Raw genomic sequence first — 20,083 nt, 5'->3', positions numbered from 1 at the left:
GATATAAATATGAAAGTTAAGGACATAAAAGCCACTTTTTGGAAGAAAGGAATGTCCAGAGAGCGAGAGAATATTACTGCGGATTGGCAAACAAGCAGAGCTAGGAGCAGAAAAAAAAGAAGAGAGGGAGGTAGAGAAATGGAAGGATGAAAAAAAGAGAGAGAGACAAGACGTTCGGGAAGACCGTCAAACATGCGGACACACTACGCAAAACACCGAACAGTCATTTTCATCAATAAATCAATTTATTTAAAATAATATGTTACAATTTATTACACTAAGTGACATTATCAAACATTTTTTTTTCTTCTAGCGGTGAGTTAGCTTTTTGCAGAATCCCTGCGAGATTTCTCTTCTCGTTCAAAAAAAAAACAGGCTTGTTAGTTGGGCGTGACTCGAATGAGAGAATGAAACGTGCCTCGTGTTTCTGTTAGATCTCGCCGCGCTGTTTACGTTCATCAGGAACCCCCCTCCCCCCCCCCCCCCCGCCCTGCCAAGAAAAAAACAACAACCAAAAAAAAGGGAAACTCTACACAATTAAGTTTTATGTCGCCTTTACCTTTCGCCGGCATAAATTAAAACGAACCATTTCGTTTTGAGAGAAAAAGAATGAATTCACTCCATGTAACATAATAATTCTCAGCCTTATAAGTCTCTACAGATGAACACAGATACTGTAAACACACACACACACACACACACACGCACTCCAAGCACTGACTAGTAAGAGGAAAGCCCTCTTTAGGGAGTCGCAGATTCAGAAATCATTCACCCCGAGCGCACGACGTTCATAAGACCGCGTTTACGACCGAACCGCCCCCCCGTGAACGTGATCGAGAGCGAAGGTCGCTCGGCCTGGCCGGACACTCCGCAGGGTTCGAGAGGACGCCTGGACTCCGCGGAGTTCGTATCACAGCGTTTCGGGAAGGTGGGGGGGGCGCACCACTGTGAGAAAATCCACAGCCCTGGCTTGGCTGGTTGATGACTATCACAGCGTTAGTCTCGGGGGGGGGGGGGGGAGGGGGGCGGGGGGGGCGAGCCCGAGCCCTGGCTCGGCCGAGACGTGTCCCGACGCGCCCCCGCCGTTTCCGAGGGACGCGCGCGGAGGCGGAGGCTCTGTTTCCTCCCGTCGCCATGACGACCGTCCGCCGAGCCCCCGCGTCCCACGCTGGGAGTCCGGAGAGTGTGGGTGTGTGTGTGTGTGTGTGCGTGTGTGTGTGTGTGTGTGTGTGTGTGTGTGTGTGTGTCTGTATGTGGGTGGGTGTGGGTGTGTGCATGTGTGTGTGTGTGTGTCGGTGGGTGTTCGTGTGTGTGTCTGTATGTGGGTGTGTGTGTGTGTGTGTGTGCATGTGTGTGTGTGGGTGGGTGCGTGTTTGTGCGTGTGTGTGTCTGTATGTGGGTGTGTGTGTGTGTGTGTGTGGTTGTGTGGGTGGGCGTGTGCACGTCGGTACAGGAAGTGGGACCCAGGGTCCATGTGTTATATGCATTTACTAGAAACAACGAACGAAGCCCGAGACAGAGAGGATGCACAAAGACGACGCCCACACACCCAGGGAGAGGGCGGGGCCGTGTATGCAAATGAGTGTTCATCCAACCGTTAACTATACCCGCTTATCCTGAGCAGGGTGCGTTGGGCGAGAGGCAGGGATACACCCTGGACAGGCCGCCAATCTACCTCGGGACTCAAATGAGTGTTACAAAATGAATACTAATCAAGGGATCATCTTGATAAGATCACCGCTGGAGTTTTGGGGTGGGGGGGGTAGGGGGAGATAAATCGTCAGTATGGTCCAGGCTTCCCCACAGCGCTGTTCCTCCACACCACGTCCGTCGTAACGCCACCCTGGGGGGGGGGGGGGGGGGTGTTGTTTCTGTTGCCAGGTTACCTCAGGAGGCAGTGAGATCTGCTGGACTCCACAGCTGCTCCCCAGGGCCCAGACTGGCAGCCCTGGACCGCACGAGCAGCGGAACCGCTCAACGCGGCTTCGCTTCCCGCGGCCGCAGGACCAGACGCTAACGCTAACGGAAACGAACGTGCAGGTCTAAAGCAGCCCTGCGGAAGCCTCCTGGTCCTGGGGGCCCGAGGACCTGGGGGGGAGCCCGTTAGCCCCATTCACCAGCCCCACAGCGGGGCCAGCAGGGCTGTTAAAAGCACCAGGGGGGCGTAGAAATGGCGTGGATTTGGGCCTACCGATGGGGAAACGATATCTGCACCAAACAAATCAGATCCCTCCCATCTGTCTCTGTCTCTGACTCGCTCACCCTCTCACTCTCTCGCTCACCCTCTCTCTCTCTCTCTGACCCACTCACCCTCTCTCTCTCTCTCTCTCTCCAATCACTCCTTTTATCCGTCCTCATCTCCTCGGCCCTCGCGTGACCCTGGAGTCGATCGAGGGCCACCATCTTTAAAGATGTTCCCTGGAGGAGTCTCCGAGGATGCTTCGGCGAGGATGCACAAGCGCGTCCTCTGCAGAGGTCTCCCCTGAACGCGTGGCGTATAAACGATCCACCTGTGGATCCACCTCTCCCCACCTGCCGCGTCTGCAACAGGCGTGGCTTCAGACTGGCGCTCGGCTGAATAAAGATGTTCCGTGTGCCTGACACACGTTTCCTCGATTCCTCCGTCCTCGTTTCCTTTTCCCCGCTTCCTTTCCCTGCGTCCTCCGTCAGGTGGCGCTAAGCAACGAGGAAAGGAGTGAAAACAAGCGATCGGAACAAGCCCTCAATCCCTCTCTCTGTCTCTCTCTCAGTATTGGCAGCCACTCCTCCTCCATACGTCTTCCCTCCCTCCTTCCCTCCCTTCTCCTCGGCTGTCCGCCCGTTGGATTGCCGCCAGGGACAGGACACCCCCCCCCCCGAAACGATCGATTCCCGTCCACTGCCCCGACAAGTCTGTCCGGGGGAACCCCAACGGAGCTCTACACAAGCTGGCTGCAGCCTCCTTCTGTAATTAATCACTAAAAAAAAACAAACGACACACGAGAGTCCTGACACCGAATGCTGAATCAGAAAGCGCTCACACACACACACACACACACACACACACACAAACCTCCCGTGTAGGCAGACACACTGAACACAGAACACTGTTCGCGAGACGCACACACACCAGGAGGAGGAACCTCAGGGATTCAGGCGGGAAAGACTTCCCTTTCAAAGCTCAACGCATTGACCAAGCGCAGCTCGCCCCCTGGTGGCTACCGTAGGTACTACAGCTCCAGGAGCCCCTCTCATGTTATCCCTTCCGTAACTCTTCTTCTCTGATATTTTTATGTTAGACGGCGAAAAACACACTTCTCCTTCTCCCTCTCGACGGTTCGTTCACCCGTTTTTTTTTTCTCGGCCTAGCACAGGTCTTCCCACAGGCCACCCTACCCCGCATAATTTACACTGTCACTTATCTCTTTTTTTTTTTTTTTTTTTTTACAGCAACATAATTTAGCTAAATTGCCTCCATAAATACTTAGAGGGAATGCATTTTACCAAAAGTAAAAATGTCGGTCGGTGAGGAACTACATTTTCCCTGCGTGTTAGTTCAGCGAAAGCGCATCCATTGCAAACAGAGTAGTGGAAATGGCTCACCAGCTTCGACCAGCACTAGTTTTTTTTAATTTTTTTAACGCTGTTAGTTTTTATTCAACAAATATTAGTTCTACTTCTTTCCTTTATAATTTCAGAAGTAGTTTCCAGCCTCCCTCCCTCCCTCCCTCCATCCCCCCCTCCCTGCCTTCATTTCTGAATTGTCATCCCTCCATACTGTCCTTTTTCGTTGGGAATACGGGATTTCTTCTCTTCTTTCTTTCTTCCGCTTCTTCTTCTCTCTCCCTTCTCTTTAACCTTCGCTACTTCCCTACGCCGAACAGGTCCCAAAGTTTAAGAGGTACATATTCACAACGGTCTGGACCAATCGCGTCAGAGGCCGGGTTTCCCCCTCGACCAATCACACTGCAGATGTCCGTCTCCTCTAAGCCACCGTCTAAATTCTATTTACTGACCAAACGGTATCGTGGGATGCTTCGTTTCCTCGACCAATCACAATGCGCACACAAAAAAAAAAAAAAAACATCACAACGTTGAGTCCAGCCCCTCGAAGCGAAGTGACATTATGGTTCTAATGAATATTAATTTGTTTTTAAAAAAAAAAATTTGTGATGATGCGTACGTCCCTCGTGGTTTCTGGTTCCTCCGCAGGCGAGCGAGGGGTTTCTTGGGGTTTCGCGATCCCGGATCGTTTATTTTCTTTCTCTCTCTCTCTCTCTCTCTCTCTCTCTCTCTCTCTCCCGCTTCTGCGATCTCCTCCGGGGGCTGGCGGTTTGTGGATGGTGACTGTTGCGTTGCGGCTGCGTTGCGTTTACGTTGCGTTTGCGTTTACGTTGCGTCGGGTCGGCGTTCCGCGCCTAGGTGGCGATCTCGCTCCCCACGTGTCGCCATCCCTTCTGTGGCTCGACGGACGGAAGGTACTCTGAAAAAGAGATCGCGATCAGACCTCGGCATTGTGACTGTCCAACACTACAGACAAAGGGTTCTGAAAGCCTTCTCTAGCTTGTCTTCACAGTGGAACCCTTAATAGTTCTTAGTGATACCCTCTATGGTAGGTGTTGTTACTGCCGGAAACGACAGAGACAGGAAGTGCATCACAGATGTGCCTCAGTATGGTTACTTTATGTGTTTTGAGTTAAAAATCCTGCATAGTATGCCGTTAAGTATAGGGCAGAATGGATGTGACACAAGTGCAATGAGGCAGGCTGCTAACTGGGTGTTTTTTTGGTGGGACGTGGAGCCTCTCTCTCGTTGGCTCGCGCCCTCCGTGCGATTCGGGCAGTTAAACCGCTGTGAAAGTTAATCGATGAGGAGGATCACGAGCCGTGCCTTTAATATTCACACTCGCATTTAAAACAGTGAGAAAAGCCCCGAGCCTCATCCGGAGCAATGATTAACCTCCCTGATGCCTGCCCACAGGGGAGAGATCTATAAAGCTTTATAAGCAGACTGCGAGCACTAGGGTTCAGCACGGCCTCTCACACAGAGTCACACACACAGGCAAACGCACACACAGTCTCACACAGACACACAGACACACACACACAGGCACACACACACACAGACACACAGGCACACACACACACGTACACACACACACAGACACACAGGCGAAAGCGCACACACACACTAACAACAAACAAACAAAAAGTGTGAGACTTTGCCCTGAGGTGCGCTGCAGTCACGGAGGGTAGAGAAGCTGCTCACCATCTTTACCGCAGTTCTTGTTGTCCTTGTCTGTAGCCTCCTCTTCCACCTGATGAAGAGGAACACAGAGGCCATGACTAAAAGCAGGTAGAGTCCACTTCAAAGATACAAATGTATCCCTCCAAGAGTTCTGAATTCCACCCAACGCATCCACCCCCCCCATAACCTTTGACCCTGACCACAGCTGCACCGCAACCATAACAGTCAACGCCTTGCCTTGTCCGGCTCAGCTTGCTAGCAAGCTTGCCTAGCTCTGATTGGCCGGCCTCCTGTAAACATCACGGGTAGCGGAACAACCAGGACGTCCTGACGGGTTCGACTGCTACGAGGAGCCAAGCAAAGGTCAGCCCAGCACTCCCCACATGGCACACACTGTTTATCTACCGGAAGGACTGAGGAAGTCGCCCGCAAAACATTCCGCAGGTTAAATGCAGTCAGTGTGACAAAGGGGCAACATGTGGAAATGAGCTAAAGGTACACTTGGCAAGGACATCAGGAAGTACGCTGTCACTGGAACACCAGGCTTCATGTAGCAGAGAGCCACAGACCCTCAGGCTGCTCAACACCAGGCTTCATGTAGCAGAGAATCAGACCCTAAGGGTGCTCAACACCAGGCTTCATGTAGCAGAGAATCACAGACCTTAAGGGTGTTCAACACCGGGCTTAATGTACCAGAAAACCACAGACCCCCAGGCTGCTCAACACCAGGCTTCATGTAGCAGAGAATCACAGACCCTAAGGGTGTTCAACACCAGGCTTCATGTAGCACAGAGCCACAGACCCTTAGGCTGCTCAACACCAGGCTTCATGTAGCACAGAGCCACAGACCCTCAGGCTGCTCAACACCAGGCTTCATGTAGCAGAGAGCCACAGACCCTCAGGCTGCTCAACACCAGGCTTCATGTAGCAGAGAGCCACAGACCCTCAGGGTGCTCAACACCAGGCTTCATGAAGCAGAGAGCCACAGACCCTCAGGGTGCTCAACACCAGGCTTCATGTAGCAGAGAGCCACAGACCCTCAGGCTGCTCAACACCAGGCTTCATGTAGCAGAGAGCCACAGACCCTCAGGGTGCTCAACACCAGGCTTCATGTAGCAGAGAGCCACAGACCCTCAGGCTGCTCAACACCAGGCTTCATGTAGCAGAGAGCCACAGACCCTCAGGGTGCTCAACACCAGGCTTCATGTAGCAGAGAGCCACAGACCCTCAGGCTGCTCAACACCAGGCTTCATGTAGCACAGAGCCACAGACCCTCAGGTTGCTGAACACCAGGCTTCATGTAGCACAGAGCTACAGACCCTCAGGCTGCTCAACACCAGGCTTCATGTAGCAGAGAGCCACAGACCCCCAGGCTGCTCAACACCAGGCTTCATGTAGCAGAGAGCCACAGACCCTCAGGCTGCTCTACACCAGGCTTCATGTAGCAGAGAGCCACAGACCCTCAGGCTGCTGAACACCAGGATTCATGTAGCAGAGAGCCACAGACCCTCAGGTTGCTGAACACCAGGATTCATGTAGCAGAGAGCCACAGACCCTCAGGTTGCTGAACACCAGGCTTCATGTAGCAGAGAGCCACAGACCCTCAGGCTGCTCAACACCGGGCTTCATGTAGCAGAGAGCCACAGACCCTCAGGCTGCTCAACACCAGGCTTCATGAAGCAGAAAACCACAGACCCTCAGGCTGCTCAACACCAGGCTTCATGTAGCAGAGAGCCACAGACCCTCAGGTTGCTGAACACCAGGCTTCATGAAGCAGAGAGCTACAGACCCTCAGGCTGCTCAACACCAGGCTTCAAGTAGCAGAGAGCCACAGACCCTCAGGCTGCTCAACACCAGGCTTCATGAAGCAGAGAGCTACAGACCCTCAGGCTGCTCAACACCAGGCTTCATGAAGCAGAGAGCCACAGACCCTCAGGCTGCTCAACACCAGGCTTCATGAAGCAGAGAATCACAGACCCTCAGGGTGCTCTACACCAGGCTTCATGTAGCAGAGAGCTACAGACCCTCAGGCTGCTCAACACCAGGCTTCATGTAGCAGAGAGCCACAGACCCTCAGGCTGCTCAACACCAGGCTTCATGTAGCAGAGAGCCACAGACCCCCAGGCTGCTCAACACCAGGCTTCATGTAGCAGAAAACCACAGACCCTCAGGCTGCTCAACACCAGGCTTCATGTAGCAGAAAACCACAGACCCTCAGGTTTCTGAACACCAGGCTTCATGTAGCAGAGAGCCACAGACCCTCAGGCTGCTCAACACCAGGCTTCATGTAGCACAGAGCTACAGACCCCTCAGGCTGCTCAACACCAGGCTTCATGTAGCACAGAGCTACAGACCCTCAGGCTGCTCAACACCAGGCTTCATGGCCTCATGTAGCAGACAGTCACAGACCCTTTTCACACCAGGCTTCATGCTGATTATTCCCCAGACTGTAGGTAAAGGACCAGCCTAGACTGGCCGAATGGTCTGCTCTCCTCACTGCATATTTCTTATGTTCTAAACTAAAACCTCAGGAGATGTACGGTGTTGTTCATCCCAAAGGGGAAGGACAAAGGCTCACTTCCTGCACTGCAATATGCCTGACACACACACACACGCACATTCGCAACGTCATCCGCGTGTTTCCCAATAGCGTGTGCACTATTAAGCAAGACAAGCGCAGACAGGTTTTTGATTCAGTTTGTTTAAGAAGAGAAGGAAGCCTCTTGAGATGGACACTGATTTACACACAGCGTCTCTGCACAGGATAAGAAGGCCTGTGCATGATATACGCTGCTGTATCTGCACCTGTAGGTTAATTAACTGATATAAGCATCAGATGAGAAGGCCTGTGTATGTTATGTACTACTATAACTGTATCAGACAAGAAGGCTTGTGTAGGCTATAAACTACCAAAACTGTATCAGATAAGAAGGCTTGTGTAGGCTATAAACTACCAAAAACTGTATCAGATAAGAAGCCTTGTGTAGGCTATAAACTACCAAAACTGTATCAGATAAGAAGGCTTGTGTAGGCTATAAACTACCAAAACAGTATCAGATAAGAAGCCTTGTGTAGGCTATAAACTACCAAAAACTGTATCAGATAAGAAGGCTTGTGTAGGCTATAAACTACCATAACTATATCAGATAAGAAGGCTTGTATAGGTTATAAACTACTAACTATATCAGACAAGAAGGCTGTATAGGTTATAAACTACCATAACTACATCAGATAAGAAGGCTTGTGTAGGCTATGAACTACCATAGCTGTATCAGATAAGACCTGTGTAGGTTACAAACTGCTATAACTATCAGATAAGACTTGTGTAGGTTATAACCTGCTATAACTATCAGATAAGAAGGCTCATGAAGGTCATAAACTGCATATACTAAATCCAATAAAAGACTTGTGTAGGTTATAAACTACTGTAACTGCATGAGACAGAAAGCTTGAGTAGGTTATAAACTCCCTATAATCGCATCAGATAAGAAAGCTTGTGTAGGTAATAAACGACTATACAGTAAGTGTTTCAGATAAAAACGCCTGTGTAGGTTATAACTACTATAACTGCATCAGATAAGAAAGCTTGAGTAGGTTATAAACTCCCATAATCGCATCAGATAAGAAAGCTTGTGTAGGTAATAAACGACTATACAGTAAGTGTTTCAGATAAAAACGCCTGTGTAGGTTATAACTACTATAACTGCATCAGATAAGAAAGCTTGAGTAGGTTATAAACTCCCATAACCGCATCAGATAAGAAAGCTTGTGTAGGTAATAAACGACTATACAGTAAGTGTTTCAGATAAAAACGCCTGTGTAAGTTATAACTACTATAACTGCATCAGATAAGAAAGCTTGAGTAGGTTATAACTACTGCAGAGAAGAGCGGGAGCACTTTACCTCTTTCCTCCACTTGAGCTCGCAGAAGACCCTCTCGAAACACTCCTGCATGTAATTGAACTGGGGAGAGGCCACAAACACACACACACGCACACACGCACACACACACACACGCACACACGCACACACGCACACGCACGCACGCACACACACACACGCACACACACACAAACGCACACACGCACACACGCACAAACACACAAACACACACACACACACACAGACACAGACACAGACACACACAGACACACACAGACACATACAGACACATACAGACACATACAGACACAAAGTTAAATGTGTGTTATTAGGGAATCCAGAGGCAGATGTGCTATTGTTTCAGACTCAGTCCTCGGAGGCAGACTCGACGCTCGGGGCTCACGTATGGAGTGAAGATCTTGACCCAGCGCGGCTTCTTCTCGCCCCGCGCGTATTCGAAGCAGAAGGCCATGCCCTCCTCGTCCGTGTCCCAGCGCTGCATCTCGCCCCACTCGAACACGATCACCTGGTTCTGCAGGGAGAGCGAGGGGACGGTCCGTCAAAAGCGCACACGCTCATACTTACGCTCCTACACGCACACCTCAATACTACCATCCTACTAGCCACCATTCTGACCCTCTAACTTAAGCTCCTCCCTTTACTCGTCATCGCACTCGTTATTCCCCTTCCCTTCCCATTTACCCCTCCCCCTTCCCTTTTACCCGTCCCACCCTCTTCCTATGCCCCACCCCCTTTACCCCTCCCACCTCCTTCATATGCCCATCCCCCTTTACCCCTCCCACCCTCTTCCTATGTCCCTCCCCCTCTACCCCTCCCACCCCATCATATGCCCCTCCCCCTCTTTCCCTCCCAGCCCCTTCATATGCCCCTCCCCCTTCCCCTTCACCCCTCCCGTCCTCTTCCTATGCCCCTCCCCCTCCCCCCTTTACCCCTCCCACCCCCATCCCATGCCCCTCCCCCTCCGCAGGCCCCGCCCCCCACCTCCATGGTCCCTTCCTCGGTGCAGGCGTGCAGTTTGAAGTGGCGGATGCTGATGGCGGCGACCACGTGGCCCTTGCGGCGCGAGTCGCACGCGCAGTGCGGGAAGACGATCTCGTTGTAGCCCTCGCACGAGCGCAGCATGCTCAGGTACTGCCGGGGGGGGAGACGGTTACCGTTAGCAACACACACTGGCGCGCGGCAACAGACTGACAGACAGACCGACAGACCGACAGACCGACAGACCGACAGACCGACAGACCGACAGACAGACAGACAGACAGACAGGGCCAGAAGCAGGGCAGGAAAAACACACAAGACCCTAGAAAGTGACCACAAACTCCATCCATCCATTTGTTTCTAAACCACTTATACCTGGTCAGGAGCCTATCCCAGCATGCACCGGGTGAAAGGCCGAACACACTTTCGCGTGTGTGGAATTACAGCGTTCAACAGAGGACAGTCAGAGTGACGGGTGTGACCAGATAAAACTAAAATGTAAAGCAACAAAAAGAAACAAATAAAAAACCTATAGGGAGGGAATACTAGTATACTATACAGACAGGGAGAGAGAGAAAACGAATTACACTATATGTCAGTGAAGAGTAGGGTCCGCTTACAAAGCAAGATCTTGCCCTTTGGGATAAACACCCAACTGAAACCCTGCATGCAGAGTTCTGTAAAAACCTCCTCCGTGTGCAGAGAAAAACACCGAACAACGCAAGCAGGGCAGAATTAGGCCGATATCCAGCGCTGCTCGTTAACATCCAAAAACAGAGCCATTAAATACTGGATGCACCTAAAAAAAAACAGCGACCCCCACTCATACAATTACGACACCCAGAAATGCCAAGAACTGAGCCCAGAGAAGAGCCCCCTCAGCCAGCTGGTCCTGAGGCCCAGTTCACTAACCCCCTCTAACACCATCCAGGCTCAGGAGAGCCCCATTCCAGTTACGCCAATCACCAATCAGAATCAGACAAACCATAGCACAACAAGAACAAAATTAGCAACATTAGCTATTGGGAAACAAAAAATCTAAACAAACTGGCATGCTATTTGGCCCTAAACCGAGAACACACTGTTACAGACTTACAGATCTGACCAGAGTGAAAAACCAGAAGCTGAGGAAAACACTGTCGAAGCACAGTGACTCAGCGAGCACAGCCTGGAGACAGACACAGGTCAACACAGGCAGACCTGGCTGCCCAGGAGAGGAGAGGCTGTGCTCCCACTGCAACACAGAGCAGGTAGAGACAGAGCTGCGCTTCCTCATTAAACGTGAGAAATGCAAAAAAAAATTTAACTCACAAAAAAAACCCAAACTTCCCAATCCTACCCGAAGCACATAAAAATCTAATTCTCCTGGGAGAGGAAAATTTGGCTGCACAATATGTAGCCACCTGCCACAGCCTGAGGAACAGCTGTGACCCCTAATGTTAATAAAGTATAATGAACTGTCATTTGTTGTTTATTAATGTTGTTCTTAAGTTCATGTATTTGCATGTTAGGTGTTCTTTTTTCATAACTGATGAAATTACACTGTACTTTATGTACATTGTAATGTGTTTTGTAAAGCTTTGGCAAACACGTACACCGAAGTATTTCCTGCCAATAAAGCATTTTGAATTAAATTGAATTGAACGGAGAGACAGGGAGAGGGAAGGAGAGCAATATAGAGCGATTCAGTCAGTTGGCACTGAAGAGGGTGAGTGAGAGAGAGAGAGAGAGAGAGAGAGAGAGAGAAAGAGAAAGAGAGAGCAACAGACCATAATCGTCTTGCTCTGCTCGGCCAGCTTCTGCAGCTGGTAAGACTTGTCCTCCGCTTTGATGGATCCCCTCTTCACGTCGTCCTGGGCCTGGGCAAGAGAGGAGAAGAGGAACGAGACAGAGAGGGTGAGCGGAGGAGAGAGAGAAAGAGGGAGAGAGGGGGGGGATAGACAGAGAGGGAGAGCGGAGGAGAGAGAGAAAGAGGGAGAGAGGGGGGGGATAGACAGAGAGGGAGAGCGGAGGAGAGAGAGAAAGAGGGAGAGAGGGGAGAGACAGAGAGGGAGAGTGGAGGAGAGAGAGAGGGGGGGAGAGAGAAGAGAGACAGAGTGAGTGTAAGAGAGAGAGAGAGGGGGGAGGAAGGGGGGAGAGGGAGAGAGAGGGAGAGCGGAGGAGAGAGGGGGGAGGAAGGGGGGAAGAGGGAGGGAGAGAGAGAGGGAGAGTGTAAGAGAGAGAGGGGGGAGGAAGGGGGGGAGAGGGAGAGAGAGAGAGAGGGGGAAAGGGAGAGAGAGAACATCATATTTCATCACAGTCTCTGCAGCAGTGTGCCTTCAGCACACATGCTCACTGCTACCGGCCTGATTCAGCACATCCCACGGGCTGAGATATTATTAACAAACGGAGAGAGGCAGAAAGAGAAAGAGAAAGGGAGGAGGGGCACAGGGAAAGGGAGAAGAGAGGGAATGAGGGAGGGGGAGAGAAAAAGTTACAGAAGTGAAAGAGGGAAAAAAGTCAGAGAATCAGTGAGAGACGGATATAACTTCTTGACACAGAGGGATGTAAATTAGTTGAAATAGAGGGATGGAAAGCAGGATTAATGAAGAGGTAAAAAAGGGAGAGAGAAACAAAGGGGCCGAGTAGAGCCTCAAGAGAGGACAGGGGAAGAGATGGAGTGATGTAGAGAGTGTGAGCAAGAGAGAGAGAGTGAGAGAGAGACTTCCTCTTAAAATGCCAAAAATATGACAATATTAGGGGAAAATATTTTAAGAAATTAAAAAAAAACATATCCCCAACTTCCTCAATCTTGAAGAGGGCAACAAACTGCTAATAGTCTTGGGGGAGGGACCAACAGCACATATTGCAGCAAAATGTGTGTCTGAATGCCATATAATGAGACAGTGAGTGACAAAACAAACATCATCACAGACACACACACACACACACACACTCACACATGCTTAGAATCAACACGTTGGCTGTTATTATTATGATGTTATTAGCATGTTAGTGTTATAACAATTAATATGTAATTATAACTTTATGCATATGTATGTATCTGTATATACATGTGTATGTTTGTATGTATGTATGTGCACGTATATCTGTATGTGTATATGTGCGTATATATGCATGTACGTATATATATGCTGTATGTATATACATTATGTATACTATATATACAATCTTATTATCCTGTTCTAATTCTTTGTTTCACATGTTCCTTGCCATGCTTTGGCAATACAAATTCAAATTTTGTCATGCCAATAAAGCACTTTGAATTTGAATCTGAAAGAGGGAGAGTGAGTGAGTGAGTGAGAGAGGGAGAGAGAGTGAGAGAGTGTGAGTGAGTGAACGAGAGAGAGTGAGCGAGCAAGAGAGGGAGAGAGAGGGAAGGAGAGTGAGTGAGTGAGAGATTGAGTGAGCGAGACAGAGAGAGAGTTTGAGTGAGAGAAAGAGAGAGAGAGAGAGTGTGACTGAGAGAGAGCGAGGGAGATATATAGAGAGAGAGAGAGAGAGAGAGAGAGAGAGAAGGTTCTAGCACACACCTGGTGGAAGCAGTAGTGTATGGCCGGGGGTGTTGGTATGGGAGGTAGAGAGAGAGAAGGTTCTAGCACACACCTGGTGGAAGCAGTAGGTGATGGGCGGTGGTGTTGGTATGGGAGGTAGAGAGAGAGAAGGTTCTAGCACACACCTGGTGGAAGCAGTAGGTGATGGGTGGTGGTGTTGGTATGGGAGGTAGAGAGAGAGAGAGAAGGTTCTAGCACACACCTGGTGGAAGCAGTAGGTGATGGGTGGTGGTGTTGGTATGGGCGGTAGAGAGAGAGAAGGTTCTAGCACACACCTGGTGGAAGCAGTAGGTGATGGGGGGAGGTAGAGAGAGAGAAGGTTCTAGCACACACCTGGTGGAAGCAGTAGTGTATGGCCAGCTCGTTGTCGCTGAGCAGGACCTCCTCCTCGATGGTGAAGAGCCACTTGCGCAGTGTGAGGCAGGTGCCCGGGCCGGCCGAGGTGTAGTTCTGCACGTACAGCTTGTGCGGGAACTCGTTGGGGGCCAGCTTGCGCACTGAGACAGGCGGGGGGCAGAGCGGGGGAGCCCCCCCCGTCAGTCACACACCTCACATCCCTGAGCGGAACCGGAACTTTCGCTACGCTACGTCTACGCATCTCTTCAGACCATACCTGGACTAACTGCCACCGCTCTGTGAATCATTTCACTTTAAATCCCCCCTTTCATGACACTCATGTTACATGTACGCCCAATTCCAGCACTTCCTGTAACTTGTATTTGTCCTAATATTGCAGCTTGTTCTTCTCCCTAGTTCGGCTTGGCATAAGTTACGCCAGAATAATGTTCACTGAACACTGAACTGTGTTCTTGGCTATAAATAGCTGTACGAAATGAGTATCGTACCTTATTGAACCTGTGTTTTGTAGTTGTCCAATGACCACGATATGCACTTTTGTACGTCGCTTTGGATAAAAGCGTCAGCTAAATAAACGTGATGTGATGTCACAGCGACTCATCGACAAGCTCGCGCTAGTCGAGCTCTGCGCTAACGGACGAGCCGGAGTGCTCCGTGATCGCCGGGACGACGGGGCCTTCGGCCGGACGTCAACGAGAGCGGCCGAAAAGGCTGGCGGGTGAACGCTCAAGCGGGCCAACCAGAGAGCCTCCCTGAGTTGGGCGTTGTGTGAGGAGAGCGGGGCGGAGGGGCGGGCGTGCGGGCGCTCTTACTGAAGGAGTGGTTGATGACCTCAAAGAGGGCGAAGTAACTGGCCGTGATGCTGTCCATCCCCACCTTCATTACTACTGCCTGGAAATGGGAGGGAGAGAGAGAGAGGAAGAGAAAGAGAAACATAGAGAGGGGGAGAGAGAGAGAGAGAGAGACCAAAAATCAATTCAAACTGGGCAGGGAGTAACCTCTGCATTCCACCAGATAAAGTGCCCCGGGCTGGCGGAACAGGAATTATAAATGTGCCAAAACTGCCAGCCAACAGCACTGCAAAGAATCCTGCTGGGCAAGAACAGGCAGCTAGATGTAGCAAAGCTAACAATGCCAGCTGCTCAGACAGACAATGAAGAGTGCAAAGACAAAGCAAAGAATCTAGCCCCCCAACAGTAGCTGACGTAACAAGAACAGCCAACGGCAGACAGCTAGATGTAGCAAAGCTAACAATGCTAGCTGCTCAGACAGACAATGAAGAGTGCAAAGACAAAGCAAAGAATCTAGCCCCCAACAGTAGCTGACGTAACAAGAACAGCCAACGGCAGACAGCTAGATGTAGCAAAGCTAACAATGCTAGCTGCTCAGACAGACAATGAAGAGTGCAAAGACAAAGCAAAGAATCTAGCCCCCAACAGTAGCTGACGTAACAAGAACAGCCAACGACAGACAGCTAGATGTAGCAAAGCTAACAATGCTAGCTGATCAGATGAGAAGGATACAGGTCAAAAATGTTTTGACTGATCACAGAAACGGTCACATAAAATACTATCAGAACTATCAGAAGAATCCTATATTGACGAAGAATATTACGAAAATAAGACCCAGGCTGAAAAAAAACAGACCTTTAATGTCCACCTCACACACTTTGTACCGTTTCTAGACGGCAGACATTTTGGGAAAGATACATCAGCAAGCATTCCAATGCAGCTTGCGCGTGGACTCCGCCCACATTCCTTACATCATAAAACCGGAACACCGATCAGCCAAAATCTAAAAATAAACCTGCCGGGTCACCGATGACCATGTTCTGAAGCAAAAAAAAAAAAAACAGCCGGTTCCAGTCCGCGACCGATCGATCGGTGCACCCCAAGTGGTAAAACCAAGACAACAAGTGGCGAAACCAAGACACTCACACCCATGAGACAACATACTGCCGTACTGTTCCAACTGAACAAGGGCTGACTTCGGTAAGGAGAAAGGAAACCGTATGTTGAGCGTGGTTGTTTTTAATCGCTACGTCAGCAGGAGCGGAGTTTGTTTCGGCGTACCGATTTTTTGCGACGAGTCAGCATTTAAAAAGCAACTCTGAGGAAACGTATGGCAGTAAGGCTGCGGTTCCACGTGGGCATCACTTGAACTATCACGAGCACAAATGTTGCATAGGCAATGTAAAAATATTATCCCAAATGTAATACGAATTGCCTTGAACAGCCTACCAGTTCATATTAAATATCCCCTAACAGGACTCGTAAGTACTCTGTGAGAGTTAGAATCGACACCGGACATTTCACTGTGCACGCAAGCACACACTTTCTGTTGGAAATGTTTGCAGGAACTGCACGAGGTCACATGGACCATGACAGAGTTTTTTTAAATAATGCTGCCGTGAAGCGTGATGTCATACAATCCATTACATCCTCGTGGAAGTTCTGTGGAAAACTACAGACGCGTTTCTCAGTCACTGACGCTGGCTGTGATACCGATGCCCGTACCTTGCACACCTGGTCGGTGGTGTCAGTGATACTGACGGTCGTACCTGGCACACCTGGTCGGTGGTGTCAGTGATAGTGACGGTCGTACCTGGTACACCTGGTCAGTGGTGTGGTGATACTGACGGTCGTACCTGGTACACCTGGTCAGTGGTGTCAGTGATACTGACGGTCATACCTGGCACACCTGGTCGGTGGTGTCAGTGATAGTGACGGTCGTACCTGGTACACCTGGTCAGTGGTGTGGTGATACTGACGGTTGTACCTGGTACACCTGGTCAGTGGTGTCAGTGATACTGACGGTCGTACCTGGTACACCTGGTCAGTGGTGTGGTGATACTGACGGTCGTACCTGGTACACCTGGTCAGTGGTGTCAGTGATACTGACGGTCGTACCTGGTACACCTGGCCAGTGGTGTCAGTGATACTGACGGTCGTACCTGGTACACCTGGTCAGTGGTGTCAGTGATACTGACGGTCGTTCCTGGTACACCTGGTCAGTGGTGTCAGTGACACTGACGGTCGTACCTGGTACACCTGGTCAGTGGTGTCAGTGATACTGACGGTCGTACCTGGTACACCTGGTCAGTGGTGTGGTGATACTGACGGTCGTACCTGGTACACCTGGTCAGTGGTGTCAGTGATACTGACGGTCGTACCTGGTACACCTGGTCAGTGGTGTAGTGATACTGACGGTCGTACCTGGTACACCTGGTCAGTGGTATCAGTGATACTGACGGTCGTACCTGGTACACCTGGTCAGTGGTGTAGTGATACTGACGGTCGTACCTGGTACACCTGGTCAGTGGTGCTGTTCTTGCGCAGCCTCACAGACACGGTGGTCTTGTCTGGCAGAGCCACGCGCAGCTCCACGTCCGACACGCCATTGAAGTTCTGCCAAAGGGAAGAGAGAGCAGAGTCACGTTAACACACACACACACACACACACACACACACACACACACTCAATAACACACACACACACACATTCAGCACCACACACACGCTCACACACACACACACACACACATTCAATAACACACACACACCCGCTGACCACTGACACACACACATTCACACATTCAATAGCACACACACGCTCACATTCACACATACACTCACACACACACACATTAACACATACATTAACACAGACAGACAGACACACACATGCTCATGCATATGCACATGCTCATGCACATGCACACATGCACAAACACACAAACACATTCAGCAACACACACACACACACATTCAGTAACACACACACACATTCAATAACACACACACACACACACACGCTCACACACACACATTAACACAGACAGACAGACACACACATGCTCGTGCTCATGCACATGCACACATGCACAAACACACAAACACATTCAGCAACACACACAGACAGACAGACACAAGCTCACGCAAATGCACATTCCCATGTACATGCACAAACACACTCAATAACACAGACACACACACACACAAACGCACATACGTACACATACGCGCACACACACACACACACACACACACACACACACACACACGCATACACACACAGACGAGCCTGACAAGAGCGAAGAGGGTCAAACTCGCTTGCAGAGAAGGAGACTCAGACTCAGACCAAGATGACAAACAGGCACACTGCACAAACAAAGACGTGCTTACTTCATCCGATTCAGACAAGAACTCCTGCATGATGTCACTCTCCCCAATCACCCGTACTGAGCACACTGTGGAGAAGATGGGGGGGGGGGGAGGGGGGAGTGGAAGAGGAAGAGAGACAGAGGGAGCGCAAGTTGAGACAGAGCTGCACTTCCTCATTAAATGTGGAAAAATGTAAACAAATTCGACATCATTTGTTCCCAAAATTCACAATCCTATACCCAAGTTTTCCAGACCTGTCCGAAACAAAACACATGCAAAAACTCCTCGGAGAGGAGGAGCATTAGGCAAATTCTCCAGCCGATTATGTAACTTCTTGACACAACAGGAGACCTGTAACCATAGCTATTACATACAGTAGTGTTATTTTATAAGTAATCCACAATACTTTTTTTCCCATTTGTTTTGTTGCTTCATTATTATTATCATTACTATTACTATAATTGTTTTTGCCGTTTTCTGTAAAGTGTTAAAGTGTAAGAGCGTCTGCTAAATGCCTGTAATGTAATGTAATGTTACAGAAACAGTACGCTTTGGCAATATGTATGTTAACATGTCATGCCAATAAAGCAAATTGAATTGAGTTGTCAGAGTGAGAGAGAGCGAGAGAGAGCGTCAGAGAGCTCGCTGTAACTGGACACACAGCAATGTACGGTTTCCCCTTCCTGCCACAGCAGGGACCGCGGCGACGAGGTCTACCTCCCAGCAGCGCGTAGAGAGAAGCGCTCCCATTAGCGCTGAATATGACACCCCCACCCCAAAGCGCTCGCGCAACTTTCAGCAGATGGCGGTAACTAAGTTCCGGTGTAAAAGCAGCCGCTGCTGGACGCTCGTGGTCGGTGAGCGATTTTCAGAACTGCGGCTAGAAAACTCTCCGGCGCTTTTTACTGGGGCTACGAGTTTGAGCCGTCCGTAAAGAGGACCGCGAACCCCAGCCAAAACGAACGAGCGCTGCCTCGGTCGGAAACGTTAAAAACGCGAGCTTGCGTTAGCGGTTTAGCTGCAGCGTGGGTTCAAAGGGGCCTTGCCCGTGAGCCTCGTCTGACAACAGACGAAACCTACGAAACATAAAAATGCACCGAGCGAAACGTCAGCTGTTCAAGGAGCACACATCCTTTGAAACAGGAACGGAGTACGGTTATACACGAAAGAGACTGAATGGAGAATAAACAACTCTTCGGAAGCAAGCTCGAGGGCAACTGCAGTAATAAAGGATTTATTTGAAGGTTCTACAATCTGTTTAATTTTTGAAGCATCAAGTTGCCAACATTCTTGCAAAAATACAGAATGTGCTGTGGAAGTAAATTCTGCTGTGGAGATGCTCACTGGCTGAATACTGAATAATACTGAATATATTCCCCAGGAGCGAGAGAAGTTCATCCAGAGCTCTTTGCACCGCAGGACACTGACAAAATATTTGTTTTGTCTGTGTCCTGCAGGAAGCAAAAAGGCCCATTACACTGGCTATATATATATATATATATATATATATATATATATATATATATATATATATATATATATATATATATATACATACATATATATATATATATACATACACACACACATATATATATAATATGTGTGTAAATATGCCTGTCACAACCAGAGGTACCCTAAGTGACCTGCCACAGACTTATCAAGCTACTCCTTTTTCATTGATTTATTATAAATTGCATACCCATATAAATTCATATTTGTGCATTTGATGTCAAAGGCCATTTTATTCATGTTTAACCCTTTAAGGTGTGAGGTCACAAAAATGTTATTCAAATGTTCTTACCTAGACATACTAATGCCGATGTAACAATAAAGCAACAGAGTTCTAGTAAACAAATTTAGAATGTTGAAGAAAAAATTCCAAAAAAACCTACTCGTCAA

At 49.4% G+C, this 20,083-nt stretch overlaps 1 protein-coding gene across 1 annotated transcript in view; it reads right to left on the bottom strand.

Annotated features, from left to right (window-relative positions):
• Positions 1–1,863: 1,863 nt before the first annotated feature.
• The window catches only part of snx27a (sorting nexin 27a), a 28,481-nt gene continuing 10,261 nt past the window's right edge, over positions 1,864–20,083 (bottom strand). The window contains exons 4-13 of the mRNA XM_035429574.1: positions 18,203–18,267; positions 17,321–17,425; positions 14,831–14,909; positions 13,995–14,158; positions 11,877–11,966; positions 10,111–10,260; positions 9,512–9,640; positions 9,130–9,189; positions 5,248–5,296; positions 1,864–4,462 (exon numbers count right to left, since the gene is read on the bottom strand). Coding sequence (XP_035285465.1) covers positions 4,398–4,462; positions 5,248–5,296; positions 9,130–9,189; positions 9,512–9,640; positions 10,111–10,260; positions 11,877–11,966; positions 13,995–14,158; positions 14,831–14,909; positions 17,321–17,425; positions 18,203–18,267 — 956 coding nt within the window. The 3' untranslated portion in view covers positions 1,864–4,397. The remainder of the gene's footprint in view (positions 4,463–5,247; positions 5,297–9,129; positions 9,190–9,511; positions 9,641–10,110; positions 10,261–11,876; positions 11,967–13,994; positions 14,159–14,830; positions 14,910–17,320; positions 17,426–18,202; positions 18,268–20,083) is intronic.

This window comes from Anguilla anguilla, chromosome 8, assembly GCF_013347855.1.
Source record: "Anguilla anguilla isolate fAngAng1 chromosome 8, fAngAng1.pri, whole genome shotgun sequence".
Classification (NCBI taxonomy): domain Eukaryota; kingdom Metazoa; phylum Chordata; class Actinopteri; order Anguilliformes; family Anguillidae; genus Anguilla; species Anguilla anguilla.
This window is presented reverse-complemented; position numbering and strand designations above follow the sequence as displayed.